Consider the following 19,949-nt stretch of genomic DNA (forward strand, 5'->3'; position numbering starts at 1 on the left):
CTTGTGCTGACTTGTGAGGCTGAGGTGGCTGGAATTTGTTCATCAGAGTACAAGAGAGAGGAAAGGTACACAAGAGGATAGCTCTGGAGATCCGCAGAGGAATTCCCAGGTCTTGGCTATAGCAAGATGTGGTCACATGTGAAAAGAATAACCAAACAGTTGTGGAATGAATAATTTTAAAAGCCCATGTGGGGATAGAAATAGTCTATGTCTTCATCAGGCAGAGGAGGGAAAGATTTTGTAATACTAGGGCACTGGAGGCTAAAGAGTAATAATAGTTCCCAGTATAAAGCAAAATAAGTTCCAGAATAAAGGTTGATTTGGTTATACCCTAACAAAGTATAAAGGCAAACCTCTAAGAATTCAGTAAATTCATAAGTTACTTATCTATGCAATAGGATAAAATCCAACATTCTTTAATGGCACATAACTAAGTTGTCTCCCAAAATGTCACATCTGGCATTCAAATAAAAATTACTAGGAATGCAAAGAAAAAGAAAACTATAACCTAGAGGTAGCAGGAAAATTAACCAAAGTTACAGTCCTGGAAATCCCAGGGAGAAAAGAAACAAAGAGAAGGGTGTTAATACAGCTTTGGTAAATATTAAAAAATATTTTTAATATAAAGATAAATATAAATATTTATATACATAAATATATATTTATATTTATATATTTTATATATATTTATATATATAAATATAAAAAGTATGCTACATATGCAATGACAAATACTATAGTAAAACTGAAGACACACAATAAAAGAAAGTTCTGAAAGCATAAAAAAGATTTGGGAAAAAAAAATGAACAGAGCCTTAATAAACTTTTTGTGTAGAATCAAGTAGTTGAATATATAGGAAAGGAAAATCCTAGAAAAAGGGGTGGGTGCTTTAAAAATAATGGCTAAAAGATTTCCATAATTGGTAAAAAATATAGCCTGGCAAATACAAGAAATTCAAACAACACCAGACAAGAGAAACAAAAAGAAAACCCCACTAAAACAGCTCATAATAAAATTGCTGAAAATCAAAAATAAAAAGAAAAAATTTTAAAGCAGGCAGAAAGAAAAAATAAAACCATTATAGGCACAGAGAAATAAATGATGTCAGCAGGTTTTTTTGCCTGAAACCACATAGGGCATTGCAAAATAGAACATTTTTAAATTACTGAGGGAAAAGGAAAACACTGTCAAATAATTCTACAACCAGTAATCAAAAATTCCTAAAATTAAGATGCAGTGTATCTTTTTCCTTTTAAACCAATAAAACATGAGAACATTTCTTGCTAGCAGGACTTTACTACAAGACATATTAAAGGAACTTATTTAAGCAAAAAAAGAAAAGATACTGAATGGAAATCTGGAAATGAAAAAGGAAACTTGGTATTCCAGAAATAGTCAATGTGTGGGTAAAAATAAAAACTACATTTCTATTTAAAGCAAAAATAATCACAATGTACTATGAGTTTTATACACAAGGAAAAGAGATGACAATAGCACAAATGCTAGGAAAACACAAAAGGAAGTAACCGTTTATAAGGGTCTCAAACTTCGATTTCTTTCATAAGTGTTCTACAGTTTCCAGAGTACCTCTCTGGTTAGGTTTGTTCCTAGGTAATCTTAGAGGTTTTGGTGTAATTGTAAATGGGATCAATTTCTTGATTTCTGCTGCTTCACTATTGGCATAGAGAAATGCAACAGAATTCTGTACATTGATTTGATATCCTGTGACTTTGCTGAATTCATGTCTGAGTTTTAGTGGAATGTATGAGTTTTGGTGGAATCCATTGGGTTTTCTATGTAGAGTATAATGTTGTCTGTGCAGTGTGAAAGTCTGGCTTCCTCCTTGCCAATTTGGATGCTTTTATTTCTTTTTGTTGTCTGATTGCTGATGCTTAAGATTTCCAGTACTATGTTAAGTAACAGTGGTAGGAGCAGACATCCCTGTCTTATTCCTGACCATAGAGGAAAAGTTCCCAGGTCTTCCCAATTGAAGAGAATATTAGTTGTGGGCTTTTCAATATGGCCTTTATTATATGTTGAGGTACATTCCCTCTAACTCTACTTTGTTGAAGGTTTTTTTTTTTTTTTTAAATCATGAATGGATGTCACATATTTTTTTCAAATGCTTTTTTTGCATCTCTTGAAAGTATCATGTGGTTCTTATCTTTTCTTTTATTAATGTGGTGTATCATTTTGATTGTTTTTCTAATATTGAACCACCCTTACAGGCCAGGCACTTGATAGTGGTGAATGCTTCTTTAATGGACTGTTTGATTGGTTTGCTACTATTTTATTGAGAACTTGTACATCCACAAGCATCAGGGATATTGGCCTCTAGTTCTCTTTTTTAGTGGAATCTTTATTTCGAATTCAGGGTAATTCTGGGCCTATAGAATAAATGTAGATGTTTTCCTACCTCTTCTATTTTTTTAAATAGTTTGAGAACAGGTAATCACTGTTGTTTAAATGTTTGGTAGAATTGACCCATAAAGCCACTTAGCCCTGGATTTCTTTGTTAGTTATTGGTCTCTTCAAGTTTTCTATTTCTCTCTGTTTCAGTTCTGGTGGTTCACATGTTTGTAGGAATACATCCATTTCTTTCAGTTTGTCCAATTTGTGCATATATAGTTTTTCATAATATTTTCTTATAATTTTATTTATGTGGTATTGGTGGTTATTTTTTGCCTCCTGTTTTGATTTTACTTATTTGGTTCCTTTCTCTTTTCTTTTTGGTAAGTCTGGCTTGGGACTTAACAATTTTATTCATTTTTTCAATGAACCACCTCCTGGTTTCATTGATTTGTTCTTTTTTCTTTTTTTTTTTAGTTTCTGTATCATTCATTTCTGCTCTAATCTTTAGTATTTTCTTCTTTATACTGGATTTAGGCTTCATTTATTGTTCTTCTTCTAGCTTCTTTAGAAATAAGGTTAGGTTGTTAAAGATTTTCCTTTCTTGTTAAGCCTGTATAGCTATATATTTCCCTGTTAGGACTGCTTCTGCTGCATCCCAAAGGCTTTGGACTGTTGTGTTCATTTTTATTTGTTTCCATATACATTTCTATTTCTTCCTTGATTTCCTGGTTGACCCATTCATTGTTTAGTAGCATGCTGTTTAACTAATATTTGTTTGTGGTCTTTTCCAAAATTTAAAAAAAAAAAATTTTTTTGTGGTTGACTTCAAGTCATGGCACTCTGGTCAGAAAAGATGCAAGGGTATTTACCCCAAAGATCAGATGTAGTGAAAAGAAGGGTCACCTGTAGCCCAATGTTTATAGCAGCAATGGCCACGGTGCCAAACTGTGGAAAGAACCAAGATGCCCTTCAACGGACGAATGGATAAGGAAAATGTGGTCCATATGCACTCTGGAGTATTATGCTTCCATCAGAAAGGATGAATACCAACTTTTGTAGCAACATGGAAGGGACTGGAAGAGATTATGCTGAGTGAAGTAAGTCAAGCAGAAAGAGTCAATTATCATATGGTTTCACTTATTTGAGGAGCATAACAAATAACATGGAGGACATAGGGAGATGGAGAGGAGAAGGGTGTTGAGGGAAATTGGAAGGGGAGATGAACCAAGAGAGACTATGGACTCTTAAAAACAATCCGAGGGTTTTGAAGGGGTGGGGGGTGGGAGGTTGGGGGAGCCAGGTAGTGGGTATTACTGAGGGCAGGTATTGCATGGAGCACTGGGTGTGGTGCATAAACAATGAATTCTGTTACACTGAAAAGAAATTAAATAAAAATATATATATATATAAAAAAAAAGAAAAGATGCATGGCATGATATCAATCTTTTTGTACTTGTGGCCTGATTTGTGACCTAGTATATAATCTATTCTGGACATCGTTCCATGTGCACTCAAAAAGAACCTGCATTAAAGTGCATTCTGCCACTTTAGGATGAAATATTCTGAATATATCTGTGAAGTCCATTTGGTCCAGTGCATCATCCAAAGTTATTAAGCTATTGTTTCTTTGTCAGATTTCTGCTTAGGTATCTGTTCATTGATGTAAGTGGGGAGATAAACTCCCCTACTATTATTGTATTATTATTAATGAGTTCCTTTATGTTTGTTATTGTTTTATATATTGGGGTGACTCCATGCTGCATGTATAAATACTTCCAATTACACTTATTTTTAGATTGTCTCCTTGGTTATGCTATAATGCCCTTCATCTCTTCTTACAGTGTTTGGTTTAAAGTTTAGTTTGTTGTATAGAAGTACTGCTAATCTGGCTTTATTTTGATGTCCAGTTATATGATAAGTATTTCTCCATTCCATCAATTTCAATGCATGGGTGTCTTTAGGTCTAAAATCAATTTTTGGTAGGCAGCTAAATGGGCCTTCTTTTTTTTAATATATTCTGACACTGTGTATTCTGATTAGAGTGCTTAATCTATTTACATTTAGAGTAATTACTCATAGATTTGTATTTAGTGCCATGTTATTACTTGGCTTGTTGTTTTGGGAGATTTTCTCTATTATATTCTTGTCTTTATCACTTTGGTTTTTCCTTTTAATATTTTTTCCCCTTTTAATATTTTAGTATTTCCTGCAGGGTTGGTTTAATGGCTATGGACTCCTTTAGTTTTCTTTGTCTGAGAAACTCTTTTTTTATCTTTTTTATTCTGAATTATAGCCTTGCTATTCTTGGTTGCAGATTTTTCCCATTCAGTACTATAAACATATCATGTCACTACCACCTAGCCTGCCAAATTTATGTTGATAGATCTGAAGCTAGCCTCATGGGTCTTCCCTGTAAGTAAGGGACTTCTTTTTGTCTTGCTGCTTTTAAGACTTTTCTCTTTTCATATATTATTTTCTCAAATAAATTCCCTGTCCTCTTTTCTCTGTCTTCTTCTTCTAGTACACTTATAATATGAATTTTATTACATTTGATGGAGTCACTGAGTTCCCTAAATATATTCTCATATTGCAAAATTCTTTCTCTTTTGTTCAGCTTATGTTTCATTATTTTATCTTGTATGTCACTTCTTTGTGCCTCTGCTTCTTCCATCCTTGTGTTCACTGTATCCAGCCTGTTTTGAATCTCAGTTACTGAATTTTTCATTTCTAATTGTTTTTTTACTCTTTTATCTCTGTAATAAGGGTCTCCCTGGTCTTCCATTCTTTTCTTAAGCTAGCAAGTATCCTTATGATTGTTGCTTTGGATTCCCCATTAGTCATATTACTTGTATCTGTTCTGCTTAGCTCTCTCTGGCTGTGACCCTATCTTATTCTTTCATTTGGGACAAATTTCTATGTCTTTGGCTTTTGTTTAAATCTCTCTTCCTCTCTGTGTTAGAAAAGCCTGTATGTTTTCTGCTCCTGATAATCATGGCTTTATCAAGAAGAGATCATATAGGTCCAGGGCCCGGTATATCAGATAGGGTCTCTGGTGTGTGCTGCGTCCCCTCTACTACTGTGTTTCAGCTGCTGTATCCTTCAGGTCAGTTTCTGCAGGGGTTCTCCTTGCCTGAAGTGGGAAGTGTTTGGTCCTTGGCTAGAATGCAGCATGTTTTAACTGGGTGAACTCTGGTCTGCATGTTAAATGAAACTTGATATTTCCACTTGAACTGAAGCCATAAAGAACTCTGGTCAGGAGCTGTGGCGTGGGCAGGGGCTTCTGCTGATCTTCTGTGGAAATGGCCTTCAGCACTGGGACTGAGGCAAGCTTTATGGAGAAGGGCAGTACTACCAGACTGCAGGGATGTGAGTTGGTGTAAGCAGGTTAGACAGCCAGGGTAGGCACTTTGCTGCTTACCCCAGGTGGCTCTGTGTTTATGCTGAGGGGTGGTGGAGGAAATGGCCCTCCCTACCCAGTTTCTCTGTTCCTGGAGAGGAGTACTATGCATGCTGCCTCTCTGGGAGGCAGGCTAAGAAGAGCAAATAATCTCCCCACTGTTTATTTGTACAATCTGCCTCTGGGTTGTTTGTCTGACTTCTCTCCAGGTGTAGTGCCGTGCCCTCTGAGCTGTATCCCAGCCAAGCCTGATGACTTTTAAAACTTCAGGTTAATAACGAGATTGAATCAGTGATCAAAAACCTCCCAAAAAACAAGAGCCCAGGACCTGACGGATTCCCTGGGGAATTCTACCAAACCTTCCAAGAAGAAATAACACCTATTCTCCTGAAGCTGGTTCAAAAAATTGAAGCAGAAGGAAAACTTCCAGACTCTTTTTATGAAGCCAGCATTACCCTGATCCCCAAACCAGGCAAGGACCATACCAAAAAGGAGAATTTCAGACCAATATCACTGATGAATATGGATGCTAAGATTCTCAACAAGATTCTAGCCAACAGGATCCAACAGCACATTAAAAAGATTATCCACCATGATCAGGTGGGATTCATCCCTGGGCTACAAGGATGGTTCAACATTCGCAAATCAATCAATGCGATACAACAAATTAATATGAGAAGAGAGAAGAACCACATGGTCCTCTCAATTGATGCAGAAAAAGCATTTGACAAAATCCAGCATCCGTTCCTGATTAAAATGCTTCAAAGTATAGGGATAGAGGGAACATTCCTGAACCTCATCAAATCTATCTATGAAAGACCCACAGCAAATATCATCCTCAATGGGAAAAAGCTTGCAGCCTTCCCACTGAGATCAGGAACAAGACAAGGATGCCTACTTTCACCACTCTTGTTCAACATAGTATTAGAAGTCCTAGCAACAGCAATCAGACAACAGAGAGAAATAAAAGGTATCCAAATTGGTAATGAAGAAGTCAAACTCTCTCTTCGCAGATGACATGATTCTTTATATGGAAAACCCAAAAGACTCCACCCCCAAACTACTAGAACTCATACAGCAATTCAGCAACGTGGCAGGATACAAAGTCAATGTGCAGAAATCAGTGGCTTTCTTATACACTAACAATGAAAATACAGAAAGGGAAATTAGAGAATCGATTCCATTTACTATAGCACCAAGAACCATAAGATACCTGGGAATAAACCTAACCAAAGAGGTAAAGGATCTGTACTCAAGGAACTACAGAACACTCATGAAAGAAATTGAAGAACACAAATAGATAGAAGACCATTCCATGCTCTTGGATCGGAAGAATAAACACTGTTAAAATGTCTATACTGCCTAGAGCAAACTATACTTTCAATGCCATTCCGATCAAAATTCCACCGGTATTCTTCAAAGAGCTGAAGAAAATAATCCTAAAATTTGTATGGAATCAGAAGAGACCCCGAATCGCTAAGGAAATGTTGAAAAACAAAAATAAAGCTGGCGGCATCACGTTACCTGATTTCAAGCTTTATTACAAAGCTGTGATCACCAAGACAGCATGGTACTGGCATAAAAACAGACACATAGACCAGTGGAACAGAGTAGAGAGCCCAGATATGGACCCTCTACTCTATGGTCAATTAATCTTCGACAAAACAGGAAAAAATATACAGTGGAAAAAAGACAGTCTCTTCAATAAATGGTGCTGGGAAAACTGGACAGCTATATGTAGAAGAATGAAACTTGACCATTCTCTTACACCGTACACTAAGATCAACTCAAAATGGATAAAAGACCTCAACGTGAGACAGGAATCCATCAGAATCCTAGAGGAGAACATAGGCAGTAATCTCTTCGATATCAGCCACAGCAACTTCTTTCAAGATATGTCTCCAAAGGCAAAGGAAACAAAAGCGAAAATAAACTTTTAGGACTTCATCAAAATCAAAAGCTTCTGCACAGCAAAGGAAACAGTCAAAAAAACAAAGAGGCAACCCACGGAAGGGGAGAAGATATTTGCAAATGACAGTACAGACAAAAGGTTGATATCCAGGATCTATAATGAACTCCTCAAACTCAACACACACGAAACAGGCAAGCACATCAAAAAATGGGCAGAAGATATGAACAGACACTTCTCCAATCAAGACATACAAATGGCTATCAGACACATGAAAAAATGCTCATCATCATTAGCCCTCAGGGAGATTCAAATTAAAACCACATTGAGATATCACCTTACACCAGTTAGAATGGCCAAAATTAACAAAACAGGAAACCACATGTGTTGGAGAGGATGTGGAGAAAGGGGAACCCTCTTACACGTTGGTGGGAATGCAGGTTGGTGCAGCCTCTTTGGAGAACAGTGTGGAGATTCCTCAAGAAATTAAAAATAGAGCTTCCCTACGACCCTGCAATTGCACTCCTGGGTATTTACCCCAAAGACACAGATGTCGTGAAAAGAAGGGCCATCTGTACCCCAATGTTTATAGCAGCAATGGCCACGGTCGCCAAACTATGGAAAGAACCAAGATGCCCTTCAACGGACGAATGGATAAGGAAGATGTGGTCCATATACACTATGGAGTATTATGCCTCCATCAGAAAGGATGAATACCCAACTTTTATAGCAACATGGACGGGACTGGAAGAGATTATGCTGAGTGAAATAAGTCAAGCAGAGAGAGTCAATTATCATATGGTTTCACTTATTTGTGGAGCATAATAAATAGCATGGAGGACAAGGGGCGTTAGAGAGGAGTAGGGAATTTGGGTAAATTGGAAGGGGAGGTGAACCATGAGAGACTATGGACTCTGAAAAACAATCTGAGGGGTCTGACGTGGCGGGGGGGGGTGGGAGGTTGGGGTACCAGGTGGTGGGTATTATAGAGGGCATGGCTTGCATGGAGCACTGGGTGTGGTGAAAAAATAATGAATAATGTTTTTCTGAAAATAAATAAATTGGAAAAAAAAAAAAAACTTTAGGCCTTAGGGACATGATGAGGTCAGGGGCTTGTGCTGGTCTTTGCGGGGAGTGTTTCACCTAGGCAGAAATTCTTAAGTTGCTAAAAAGATAAATGTCCCAAGACACTTAAAACTGACCTAATGAACCTCAAGTTCTCAGAGGAGTTAACTAAGGCTTTAAAGGCGTTATATCGGCAGGAAACTCTAGCATGATATAAAATGTCTAGAATGGCTCACCTATTAAGCAACTCCCAGGTTTTGTACCTATACTCATATACACTGGGCTGCTAAGGGAGCAGAGCTTCCAGCAAGGTAATTCTCTCCAATAATCCTTAGAAATGTCCCAGGAAAACAAGACAGAAAATTTCACTGGTAGGCCAAATCTGGGGACTCTCTGCAATAAATTAATCAATTACGTCAATCCATTGCTACGGAAATGAATCAATGAAAAGATGTTCAAGTAGGTTAACTCCGCAGAATGTAGTAAAATACACTAAATCAATGATTGATATTGCTTCCTTTTTTGCCTTTCCTGAACTGGTATTTTAAACTGCAGTTGTTCTACTTTTTGTTTCTAGTACTTCATATAAACTATGTCAGATATTTCTGTAGTTTTATTTAGACTACAGCGTGAATTTACATCCCTACCTAGGGAAAATGGTCATTGACCAGCAAATTTAAACCTTGGATATGGGAGCCACTCCTAGGCATGACATGTGGGTCAGAGATGAGTATATCTGTGGTTATAAATGGAAGATGGTACTATGTTCTCCAAAAGCTTTGCTTGAACTGGCTGGAGAAAAGGTATGCATGTATGTCAGCAACAAAGAGATGAGTATCTATTGTTTTGTCTCCCAAAAACAAAGCCCTTTTCTATGAAAACTGTATCTTATTCGCTCTTGAGGGAACTTTCCCTTTTTTTTGCACTTCAACCCAGTGAGTGCTGACAATTATAGTATTCCATCTCTCAGTCATACAAATCAGAGTTCTTCCCAGAATATAGTAAATTCAAAATTAGGAAAGAAGGAGAATACTTTTTGTTGACAAAATTGAACACATGATCTAAAATGCTGCTAATAATCATGTATCTAGCCATGTAAGAGAGACTGTTTCCAAGAGTAAAGGTGACATGCAATATAATGCAGAGACAAAAATGGACAAAGTGTCCTGGCAACACTCCTCATTTTAAGTGTGTCCTTGACCTTTTTTCCCTAAGCCAGTTGCTGTCACTTGCAACTATGAGTCCTGAAATAATTCTCTTCCAGAAAATTAAGTAGTGTAATAGGCTATTTTATAGATTGTATAGGATATATGGTAGAGGTACTCCTAAGGAACTTGGAAAAACTGAGAAACTTACTCAGCATTGTAAGTCAGTGTCAAAGCCACTCTGTTACAATATTTCTCTTGACCATAACCCAATAAAATGTGCTAACACATTAAGAAAAAGTACCCAGCCACAGATGGAAATAGTGGTACTGTCCATCCAAGCAGTGCCTATTTGTGTTTGTAGATAGGTAGGAACACCCTAAAGGTTTAACCCACTAATTTTGAGCATACATACTGGCTTACCTTAGCTTGTTCAACTATATCAAATTGCTATTTCACCCTCTGCATAGGTTACTCAAGCACAGAAACATACTTAGTTTCTTTCAATTTCTAACACTATTACCTGTCACTAGATAATGATGTCTCATACTTCACAGAGCCATCATATGGAACTCCTTTAATTTTCAAGTACTAATGCTTGCTTATGACCTACCTATCCATCTCCCATAAAGGCCAATCCTTTGTACAGACCATAATTCTTTCCCTTCCTTGTCTGTAGGATCCTACATTATTGATTATTTTATGTGTTATAAATTCACTCTTCCCCTCAACCACCAGAGATGTAAACTCAAAGACATGGACCTTGCCCATCCCATTGGCTGCTATATGTTTGATGTCTAGTACATAGTTACGTATCCAGAATTATTTGCTGAAATCAAGAGTAAATAAATGAACAGAAGGTTGGAAATGAATTATCTGCAAGAGGAATTCCATTTCTGAAGCTCTATAATTCTACTCAGAGAAGAGCAGGTGCCACAATGGTTTTCTGACGTAGGGTTACAGGCTTCATCAAACTTCAGTTAATATTTCTCTAAAACCTAATATAATTTTTCTTCACCCTTGACTTTACTTCAGATAAATTCATTTTAAATTTTAAGCCTCAAGATGAAATAAATGAAATAGACAATGACAACAAATTGTGCTTACTCTTCTTTCCATCCATATCTGCATGGATCTTCCGAGCCAAGAATCCACTTTTGTACACAGCAGCATTTGGGTCATGAGGAATGTCTAAGAATGGGTTGGTAGTGCTCCCAATACGACTAATGGTCTTTGGATGTGTTCCATTAGCCTTCTCATCAGTACCTTCAGATGGAGATTTTTTTTTCTCTTCATCATCTCTAAAGAAGAAAACACAGATTGAGCACTTAACAATCAGTAAACAAACAAAGTTATTTAGTGTAATAAACTACAATGTTTTCAATAGTCTATCAGTCGTGATAACAATAACTGTAAAAACAGGTATCATTTACTAAGTGTTTATGTGCCAAGTATTAATGATCATAACAGTTTTCTAAGACTGACATTAGTATCCCATAATACAGATAACGAGACAAACTCAAGAAAGTTTAAGTAAGTGCCCAAGGCCACAGATCTAGTAATCAAAGAAAGAGATAGTAAGGATATGACTACAAAATCTCTAAAGTCTTTGCTCTTTCTACCCACTACAGTGCCTTCATGTCTGTCCTCTTTCAAAAAGAGTGGGGATTCTTTGGCAGAGATCACGATTTTGATTTTGATTTTTGATTTCTACATGGTTTAGCACATTGCCAAGTATACAGAATACAAGAAATCATTACAGATTCAGTCCAGTGAATAATACTGAACTACATCTGGCATGTAACAGGTAATTCTCTTATACTGAAACCCCAGTAAAGCTAATAATGAGGTAGGATGGTGGTGTCATCCACAGTGCTTTGGCATCTTATAGGTACTACTTTCTCAACTGCCATAAAAGTATGAGACACTCTAACAGCCACTGACAAAACCTGTAATTGCCCAGTCTACTTTAAATCTCTGTTCCAGGGTGCCTGGGTGGCTCAGGAGGTTAAGCATCTGCATTCAGCTCAGGTCATAATCTCAAGGTTCTGGGATTGAGCCCCTCATCGGGCTTTCTGCTCAGCGGGAAGTCTGCTTCTCCCTCTCTCACTGCTCCTCTCCAGTTCTCTACTCTCTTACTACCCCCCAAATAAATAAAAAATCTTAAAAAAAAATCTGTTCCTTCAAGGAGGGTAAATTTAAATCTGAAATTCTAATGTACAGTAAGTATGAAGGAGGCAAAAAATGGATGGTTACATTCAATAAAGAGGAATGAATAGAAGAAAATTAACAAACGCTGATATACTGCTAAAACACAGCACCAAATGAAGAGCATTTGTCTTAGTTCACCTGTTCAATTTCCTCAATCATCTCTGGTTATATTGCTTATTAGATATTGATTAGTGAGTATTTTTATTAAAACTTCAAAATAACCGAGGCTCCTGGGTGGCTCAGTGGGTTAAGCTACTGCCTTTGGCTCAGGTCATGATCTTGGGGTCCTGGGATTGAGCCCCACATCGGGCTCTCTGCTCAGTGGGGAGCCTGCTTCCCCATCTCTCTCTGACTGCTGCTCTGCCTACCTGTGATCTCTCTTTCACTCTGTCAAATAAATAAATAAAAATCTTAAAACAAAACAAAAAACAAAAAAAACTTCAAAATAACCACAAAATTAATAAATTATCAAAAGTATTTAGTGATCAAGTTAAAATAGTCTTTTTTTTCCTCCATTGCTACTTGATTATTGTGAGATATAAAAAAATACTGGACCCTTAGACATCTATACTTAACTTTTAATTCTGAGACAACTGTAGATTTGTAAAGATAGTACTTACATTCTCATCTGCCCATTACCCAGTTCCCCCTAATGTTAACAACTTACATAACCATAGTAAAATTTTTAAAATGATGCAATACTATGAATTAAACATAAGACTTTATTCAGACTTTACCAATTTTTTCATTATTATTATTTTTTTCTGTTCCAGGAGACTATCCATGATCCAGTAGTGCATGTAGTTATTCCGATTTATTAGTTTTCTCCAGTCACAAATAGAACCTCATTCTTTCTTTGTCCCTCATGACTTGACATTTTGAAGACTGGCCAGTTATGTTACAGAATATCCCCAATTTAGGTTTGCTTAATTAGACTGATGCTGTATATTTTTCAGAAGGATACCATATGTGATACAACCTCTCAGTGCATCAGATTAGGGTATGTATGTTTTATGACTAGTGATATTAACCTTGATTACTTGGTTGAGGTGCTGTCTGGAAAGTCTCTATTCTGTAATATTACAATTTTCTTTTGTAAATGTTTTGGGGAAAGTTTATGACTATGAAAATAGCCTGCTTCAAGCCATCTATGAAAAACCCACTGCAAATATCATTCTCAATGGAGAAAAACTGAAAGCTTTTCCACTAAGGTCAGGAACACGGCAGGGATGTCCATTATCACCACTGCTATTCAATATAGTACTAGAAGTCCTAGCCTCAGCAATCAGACAACAAAAGGAAATTAAAGGCATCCACATCGGCAAAGAAGAAGTCAAATTATCACTCTTCGCAGATGATATGATACTCTATGTGGAAAACCCAAAAGACTCCACTCCAAAACTGCTAGAACTTATACAGGAATTCAGTAAAGTGTCAGGATATAAGATCAATGCACAGAAATCAGTTGCACTTCTCTACACCAACAACAAGACAGAAGAAAGAGAAATTAAGGAGTCAATCCCATTTACAATTGCACCCCAAACCATAAGATACCTAGGAATAAACCTAACCAAAGAGGCTAAGAATCTATACTCAGAAAACTATAAAGTACTCATGAAAGAAACTGAGGAAGACACAAAGAAATGGAAAAATGTTCCATGCTCCTGGATTGGAAGAATAAATATTGTGAAAATGTCTATGCTACCTAAAGCAATCTACACATTTAATGCAATTCCTATCAAAGTACCATCCATCTTTTTCAAAGAAATGGAACAAATAATTTTAAAATTTATATGGAACCAGAAAAGACCTCGAATAGCCAAAGGGATATTGAAAAACAAAGCCAAAGTTGGTGGCATCACAATTCCGGACTTCAAGCTCTATTACAAAGCTGTCATCATCAAGACAGCATGGTACTGGCACAAAAACAGACACATAGACCAATGGAACAGAATAGAGAGCCCAGAAATAGACCCTCAACTCTATGGTCAACTAATCTTCGACAAAGCAGGAAAGAACGTCCAATGGAAAAAAGACAGCCTCTTCAATAAATGGTGTTGGGAAAATTGGACAGCCACGTGCAGAAAAATGAAATTGGACCATTTCCTTACACCACACACAAAAATAGATTCAAAATGGATTAAGGACCTCAATGTGAGAAAGGAATCCATCAAAATCCTTGAGGAGAACACAGGCAGCAACCTCTTCGACCTCAGCCGCAGCAACATCTTCCTAGGAACATCGCCAAAGGCAAGGGAAGCAAGGGCAAAAATGAACTTTTGGGATTTCATCAAAATCAAAAGCTTTTGCACAGCAAAGGAAACAGTTAACAAAACCAAAAGACAACTGACAGAATGGGAGAAGATATTTGCAAACGACATATCAGATAAAGGACTAGTGTCCAAAATCTATAAAGAACTTAACAAACTCAACACCCAAAGAACAAATAATCCAATCAAGAAATGGGCAGAGGACATGAACAGACGTTTCTGCAAAGAAGACATCCAGATGGCCAACAGACACATGAGAAAGTGCTCCATATCACTCGGCATCAGGGAAATACAAATCAAAACCACAATGAGATATCACCTCACACCAGTCAGAATGGCTAAAATCAACAAGTCAGGAAATGACAGATGCTGGCGAGGATGTGGAGAAAGGGGAACCCTCCTACACTGTTGGTGGGAATGCAAGCTGGTGCAACCACTCTGGAAAACAGCATGGAGATTTCTCAAAATGTTGAAAATAGAACTGCCCTATGACCCAGCAATTGCACTACTGGGAATTTACCCTAAAGATACAAACGTAGTGATCCAAAGGGGCACGTGCACCCGAATGTTTATAGCAGCAATGTCCACAATAGCCAAACTATGGAAAGAACCTAGATGTCCATCAACAGATGAATGGATCAAGAAGATGTGGTATATATACACAATGGAATACTATGCAGCCATCAAAAGAAACGAAATCTTGCCATTTGCGACAACATGGATGGAACTAGAGCGTATCATGCTTAGCGAAATAAGTCAAGCGGAGAAAGACAACTATCATATGATCTCCCTGATATGAGGGAGTGGTGATGCAACATGGGGGCTTAAGTGGGTAGGAGAAGAATCCATGAAACAAGATGGGATAGGGAGGGAGACAAACCATAAGTGACTCTTAATCTCACGAAACAAACTGTGGGTTGCTGGGGGGAGGGGGGTTGGGAGAAGGGGTGAAGGTTATGGACATTGGGGAGGGTATGTGCTTTTGGGTAAATTGGAAGGGGAGATGAACCATGAGAGACTATGGACTCTGAAAAACAGTCTGAGGGGTTTGAAGTGGCGGGGGGGTGGGAGGTTGGGGTACCAGGTGGTGGGTATTATAGAGGGCACAGCTTGCATGGAGCACTGGGCGTGGTGAAAAAATAATGAATATTGTTTTTCTGAAAATAAATAAATTGGAAAAATAAAATAGCCTGCTTCTCCTTAAACTGCACACTAATACAAACATTCATCAGTGGATTTTGCCTATGATAATTATTATTGGGCTGATCTAATGGTGTTTTTTTATTTCCCTCATTTGTTCTACATCAGTAGTAGGAAAATTGTTCTCTAAGTATGGACACATGGATATAATCTTATTATTTTGCATAATAAAATCTACCATTTTTACATTTATTGCTCCATTTTTTTTTTTTTTCCCAGCTTTGGCCACTGGGATTCTATCAAGGAGGCTTCTGTGTCCTTTGAACATGGCTTCCTCTTTTTCCTTTTTGTTTTTCAGCACTTCTTTTAGGTAGCACAAGAAGGTGCTTCCAAGCTCATCTTAAATTTTCCTTATCTCAACCCTGGAAGAAATGTCTCCAACAAGTCCAGTTCTTCCTGTTGGACAAATCCAGTTCTTCTCGTTGGGCAACAGTATTTAGAAAACAAATCTATGTACTAGATATGTTCACTATATGTAGAAAATTCCCTCCTGCTTCCCTCTTTTAGTCAATTCCTTTCCCCTACCAATTCTTGAAAATTACTGATATCCTCCAGCCCTAAAGATGTCCCTTTTTCAAAATGGCATGAAACTGGTTTCTTTTACTCAGCAAATAAATATAATTCACCCATATTGTGCAAATCAATAGTTTGTTTCCTTTTATTGCTAAATATTGTTTCATTTTATGCTCCACCATATTTAGTTTGCTTATCTACTTGTCTCCCCACTCCCAACTTTACTAAAGAAGTGATTTTTTAAAAAAAGATTTTATTATATTCCAGTTAGTGAAAATACAGTGTAACAGTTTCACGTGTATGACATAGTGATTATACACTTTCATACATCACTTGGTGCTCATCACAACAAATGCATTCCTTTAACCCTATCACCTCTTTAACCCACCTACTCATCCCTTTTTAGTAACCATCAGTTTGTCCTCTACACTTAGGAGTCTGTTTCTTGCTTTGTTTTTTCCTTTTCTTTCTTTTTTTCTTCTTTTTTTGGTCCCTCTTTTCATTTTTTTGTTTCTTAAATTCCACACATGAATGAAATCATATGGTATCTGTCTTTCCCTGACTGACTTATTTTGCTTAGCATAATGCTGTCTAGTTCCCTCTGCTTTGTTTGCCTGCCTTCTCAGGAGCAGTGCAGTGCCATCTGGTCTCAATGCCAGGCAAGCCTGCTGAACTTTAAAACTCCAGGTTCTAAGCCCCTCTAATGGTAAAAATACATGAAATCCAGCCCCTCTTATTTTCCAAACCAATGGTTTGGGGAAACATTCTCCTCATGTGTTCCCATGTGCTCCTCTTTCTTTTATCCTTCTCTACAACCACACTTCTCTTCCTTCTGTAGTGCCTGGCATCCGTTTCTCCCCAAATCACAACTCTATACTTCCTACTTTATTCAATGTCTTCTCTTCCTTTAGTTGTGGAGTTTGTTTTACCAAAGTCTTCAAGTCAATTTCTGGGTTATTTAGGATGATTTGATAGTTACCTAGTATGTGTTCATGGAACAACATTAGTCTAAGGTCCTCCTACTCTGCTGCCATCTTCCTCTCCCTCTGGAATAACTGATTTATGCAATGTAAGAGATTTACTTATTTATTAATTTACTTAAAATTAATGGTCAGTATTGATATTCAGAAAATATCTTCTCGATATTGCAAAAATCCAGGAAAATTACAATTAGTTATTGTACAGATTACATTTCCTCTTCTATGTTGTTTTATCAGTTTTCTTGAGTGTAATTAACAATTTAATGTGAGATACTTAAAGTATACAATATGAGGATTTAATATACATATATCTCACAAAGAGTTCCCTTCACTGAGTTAACACACCTATCATTTTACATATATATATAAATATTACATATATATGTATTTTGTGAAAACATTTAAATTCTACTCTTAGAAACTTTCAATTATTCAGTGCAATGTTATCAACTGTAGTTACGATATTATACATTATTTCCTCAGATCTTATCCATTTTATAACTGAAAAGTTTACATTTTTTAAAAAAATATATTGATTTTTGCTAGTATGTCTGGGTGCATAACAGTATTCATTATTTTTGCACCACACCCAGTGCTCCATGCAACCCATGCCCTCTATAATACCCACCACCTGGTACCCCAACCTCCCACCCCCTGCCCCTTCAAACCCCTCAAATTGAATTTTTCAGAGTCCATAGTCTCTCATGGTTCACCTCCCCTTCCAATTTCCCCCAACTCCCTTCTCCTCTCTAACTCCCCATGTCCTCCATGCTATTTGTTATGCTCCACATATAAGTGAAATCATATGATAATTGACTCTCTCTGCTTGACTTATTTCACTCAGCATAATCTCTTCCAGTCCCGTCCATGTTGCTACAAAAGTTGGGTATTCGTCCTTTCTGATGGAGGCATAATACTCCATAGGGTATATATCCATTCATCCGTTGAAGGGCATCTTGGTTCTTTCCACAGTTTGGCGACCTTACACCAGTTAGAATGGCCAAAATTAGCAAGACAGGAAACAACATGTGTTGGAGGGGATGTGGAGAAAGGGGAACCCTCTTACACTGCTGGTGGGAATGCAAGTTGGTGCAGCCTCTTTGGAGAACAGTGTGACGATTCCTTGAGAAATTAAAAATAGAACTTCTCTATGACCCTGCAATTGCACTACTGCGTATTTACCCCAAAGATACAGATGTAGTGAAAAGAAGGGCCATCTGTGCCCCAAAGTTTACATCTTTTTACCAGCTATTCCCAACTTCCCCCACACCTCAAACCTTGAAAATGACTTTTATACCCTCCACTGCTATGAACTCAACTTTAAAAAAACAAACAAACTCACATATGATAACATCACAAGTGATACTGTGTGGTATTTATCTTTCAAAGTCTAACTTAATTCAGTTAGCATAATGCTCTCCAGATTAACTCATGTTTGCTGCCTATGACAAGATTTCATTCTTTTTTAGAGGCTGCATAATATTCCATTGTGTATATACACCTCATCTTCTTTATCCTTTCATCTGTAGACTGATACTTATGTTTTTTTTTTCCCCATACTTAGGCTATTGTAAACCATTCTGCTATAAACATAAGAATACAGGTTATTCTTTCAGATAATTTTGTTTCCTTCGTCTATATATTCAGAAGTGCAATTACTGGTAATTCTACTTTTTTTAAAAAATTTATTTATTTGACAGAGAGAAATCACAAGTAGATGGAGAGGCAGACAGAGAGAGAGAGAGGGAAGCAGGCTCCCCACTGAGCAGAGAGCCCAACGCGGGACTCGATCCCAGGACCCTGAGATCATGACCTGAGCTGAAGGCAGCGGCTTAACCCACTGAGCCACCCAGGTGCCCCTGGTAGTTCTACTTTTTAAAAAAGATTTTATTTATTTGAGAGAGAGTAGGCACACAGGACAGAGAGGGAGAGAGACAGAAAGAGAGAGTGAAAGAGTGGGGGGTGGGGGCAGAAGGAGGGAGAAACAGACTTCCCCCTAAGAAGGGAATCTGATGTGGGCTTTGATCCCAGGGCCCTGGATCATGACCTGAGCTGAAGGTAGATGCTTAACTGATTGAGCTACCCAGGGGCTCCAGGTAGTTCTGTTTTTAATTTCTTGAGGAGCCTCAGTGCTATTTGCCATAGTGACTGTACCAGTTAACATTTACACCAACAGGGTAAATGTCTTTTCCCATTTAGTAGGTTGCCTTTTTATTTACTTAATGGTTTCCTTTGTTGTATAGAACTTTTCAGTTTGATGTAGTCCCAGTAATTTTTGTTCTTGTTCCTAAATCTTAAAAATCTTAAAAATGTATTGTTCAGGCCAATGTCAAGGAGCTTATTCTTTATGTTTTCTTCTAGGAGTTTCATGGTTTTATATTCAAAGATTTAATCCAATTTGAGTTGATTTTGTGTAAAGTAGAAGAGAGTGGTCCACTTTCTTTCTTTTCTATGCGGATATTCAGTTTTCCTAAAACTACTTATTGAGGGGACAATCTTTTCCCCATTATCATGGGGAAATTCTTGGCTGTCTTGTCAAAAATCAATTAAACAAATTTCTTTGAATTTATTTCTGAATTTTCTATTCTATTCCCATTGATCTATGTGTCTGCTTTTGTATGTAGTACCATACTGTGTTGATTATTACAGATTTTATAGTATAGTTTGAAGTCAGGATTTATGATATCTCCAGCTTTGTTCTTCTTTCTCAAGATTGCTTGGCAAGACACCACAAAAAAAGAGATCTACAGGCCAATATCACTCATGAATATAGATGCAACTCCTCAACAAAATCTCAGCAAACTCCAACAAAACATTAAAAAATCAGGGTGCCTGGGTGGTTCAGTTGTTTAAGTATCTGAGTTTTGGTTTTGGCTCAAGTTACAATCTCATGGGTCATAAGACTA

General features: G+C 37.3%; 1 protein-coding gene across 5 annotated transcripts in view; it reads right to left on the bottom strand.

The window, feature by feature from the left end:
• Positions 1-19,949, bottom strand: part of PSD3 (pleckstrin and Sec7 domain containing 3) — a 688,004-nt gene that overhangs the window by 171,637 nt on the left and 496,418 nt on the right. For all 5 annotated transcript variants that reach the window (XM_044225254.1, XM_044225255.1, XM_044225257.1 and 2 more), the window contains one exon: positions 10,977-11,170. In XM_044225254.1, the coding sequence (XP_044081189.1) occupies positions 10,977-11,170 (194 nt within the window). The remainder of the gene's footprint in view (positions 1-10,976; positions 11,171-19,949) is intronic.

This window comes from Neovison vison, chromosome 11, assembly GCF_020171115.1.
Source record: "Neovison vison isolate M4711 chromosome 11, ASM_NN_V1, whole genome shotgun sequence".
In the NCBI taxonomy this organism is placed as follows: Eukaryota; Metazoa; Chordata; class Mammalia; order Carnivora; family Mustelidae; genus Neogale; species Neogale vison.